The 2,578-nt window shown below is 46.0% G+C and overlaps 1 protein-coding gene across 1 annotated transcript; it reads left to right on the top strand.

The window, feature by feature from the left end:
* Positions 1–228: 228 nt before the first annotated feature.
* On the top strand, positions 229–2,304 carry ARL11 (ADP ribosylation factor like GTPase 11). Its single transcript, XM_037528754.2, has 2 exons — positions 229–296; positions 1,061–2,304. Exon 2 carries the CDS (start codon positions 1,079–1,081, stop codon positions 1,625–1,627), a length of 549 nt encoding a protein of 182 aa, XP_037384651.1. The 5' UTR covers positions 229–296; positions 1,061–1,078; the 3' UTR covers positions 1,628–2,304.
* Positions 2,305–2,578: the final 274 nt, after the last annotated feature.

Genomic DNA, 2,578 nt, shown 5'->3' with positions numbered 1-2,578 from the left:
GGCTGCTCTCTGAACTTGACTCTCTCCTGCGTGGAGTTTGAGTAGGTGCCCGCCTTGCTCTCCAAAGCTGGAAAGCAGGTGACACTCCATGTCACACCCCAGCAGGCGGCAGGTCGGGTTCCTAAGGCTGAGGGAGGAGCTATGGAGTTACCACAGAGGGGTGGGGGGAGGAAGTAAAACGAGGAAACAGCCTCAGGGGCTCCATTTCCTCATTCTCCTCTGGGGACATTAATCACAGAAGCAACTGTGTGCAAAGGAGAATCGGAGAGCTTTCTGCCACACTTAACTACACTGAGGTAACTTTAATGTCTACTCTTTCACATTTGGGGTGAGGAATGAGCAGAGGCTGCTTTATTGCCCTCCTCGGGCAGCTGAAATATACTTGGGGAGGTAGAGGTGACACATCCCTTCAGCTGCAGCTAGGTTTCCCCTGGGTAAGTGGGGAACAATTCTTATTCTTAAGAGTTTGGGGTTCTTGAACACTTGTGGCATTCCAGAGATAATTTACCTTGCTAAGGCAATGGAGGAAACCACTTTGTCTGACTTGTAAATTTGTCTCCAGTCAACAGCTTTTATAAATAACCACTGCTCGCAGGACACAGTGCTGGTCTGGTGGGGTGTTCCAGAAGGTACCAAGAGCGGGACTGTCCTCTTCACTAGGTTTCCTGAATTCAAGGCAGCTTCTAGTTCAGGATTTGGGCTCATAAGAGGAAAAGAAAGCCACAGACTAGCAAGAATCAAAGATAACTTTGAATTATTTCTCCTGAACTAGGTTTGTCTAACTGGAACTTCATTCTGCCTCCTTGTTTTAACTAGTAAGGAGCATTTCTAGGAAGCCCTGTCCTCGTCTCTGAAACAGGACCCCTGGAGATAGGTCAGCTGACGGTGACTCACACACCCATACTTCCTGGTCCCTTCAGAGCCCTAGTCTGTGTCTGAAACTTGACATTGTAAAGACACATTATGCTTTGGGGGTAGAAGCTCTTCTTTCCTGCCTGCACGTATTTGCGTTCCTGCAGTTAGGAATGGCTGATGTGCGTACCTGGCCTTTCTCCCCTAGGGTTCAGCAGTGGTCGCCATGGGCTCTCTGAATTCCCGAGGCCCCAAGGCAGAAGCTCAGGTGGTGATGATGGGCCTCGACTCAGCTGGCAAGACCACGCTCCTGTACAAACTGAAGGGTCATCAGCTGGTGGAGACCCTGCCCACTGTTGGTTTCAACGTGGAGTCTCTCAAAACTCCAGGGCATGTAACTCTGACTCTCTGGGATGTGGGGGGGCAGATCCCCCTCAGGGCCAGCTGGAAGGATTATCTGGAAGGCGTGGACATCCTCGTGTATGTGCTGGATAGCACAGACGAAGCCCGCTTGCCTGAGGCAGTGGCTGAACTCACAGAAGTCTTGGATGACCCACACATGGCCAGCATCCCTTTCTTGGTTCTGGCCAATAAGCAGGAGGCTCCCACTGCTCTGTCACTGCTTGAGATCAGAGACAGGCTAGGCCTAGAGAGATTCCAGGACCGCTGCTGGGAGCTCCGGGCCTGCAGTGCCCTCACTGGTGAGGGGCTGCCCGAGACCTTGCAGAGCCTGGGGAGTCTCCTGAAATCCCGCAGCCACTGTGTCTCCAGGTGAGCACAGGTGGGACAGGGTGTGGGGACAGCAGGATGTCTTGACCTGAAACAGAGCAGTTAACTTTGCTCGTAGGAGTGGAAGAACCAACCAGTCCTTGAGAATCTTAAGTTCAGTTTATCAGATAAAAAATTTCCTCTGATGTGCTCATGGCAGCACTATTTACAACACTATAGTTATGGAAACAACTTAAGTGCCCCCCAAAAGATGGATGGATGAAAAAAACAAGGTGTCATAACATACACATGATGGAATATTACTCAGCTATAAAAGGAGATGAAATCTTGCCATTTGTTACGACATGATGGAACTGGAAGAGAGCATATTAAGTCAAATAAGCCAGAAGGAGGAAGACAAATAACAGATGATTTCACTCATCTGTGGAATATAGAATAAAAACAAAGGAATAGACAAAAACAAACTGAAATAAACCCTAGAAATATGGCTGCTACTAAAGGGGGAGGGACCCAATGGTCTATGGTGAAGGACTATGGGTACTTTTGTGGTGGGGTAGGCTGGTAATATACCTCAGAAGAGGTGTGAACTTATACCCTTAAATCATACCCAGTATTGTAAACTAATGTTACCTCAAAAAAATTTTTTTTAATTTGGTTAAAGTAACATTGCAGAAATAGAATAATAAATGGTGGTATGTCAAAAAATATGTACAAATAAAATGTCAAAAGAAAAAAAAAAGAAATCCTGTGCTTGGACAGAATGCTTTCTTCTTGAGACTTGTTGTCATTGGTGTTGAAAATCAACTATTCTTTGAATAATGGTCTTCTAAGGAGAAAAATCATATTTCAACATACTTCATTTAATAACTGATTACCAAGTGTGAATTGAGCAATTGTAACAGTAAGAACTACATGTAGTTGCATAGTAATTAAAGACAAATTCACGGAGGGAAAGAGGTTTCTAAATGAAATCAGAATATCATCTAGCCATGGTCTT

The sequence above is a fragment of the Talpa occidentalis genome, unplaced genomic scaffold, assembly GCF_014898055.3.
Source record: "Talpa occidentalis isolate TD23 unplaced genomic scaffold, MPIMG_talOcc4v2.1 talOcc4.5, whole genome shotgun sequence".
Taxonomy (NCBI): Eukaryota; Metazoa; Chordata; class Mammalia; order Eulipotyphla; family Talpidae; genus Talpa; species Talpa occidentalis.
Note: the sequence above shows the minus strand (reverse complement) of the source record. Positions and strands in the feature narration are given on the sequence as shown.

Coding starts and splice junctions, on each gene's coding strand:
- ARL11 (XM_037528754.2), top strand. CDS start 1,079: ATGGGCTCTCTGAATTCCCGAGGCCCCAAGGCAGAAGCTCAGGTGGTG.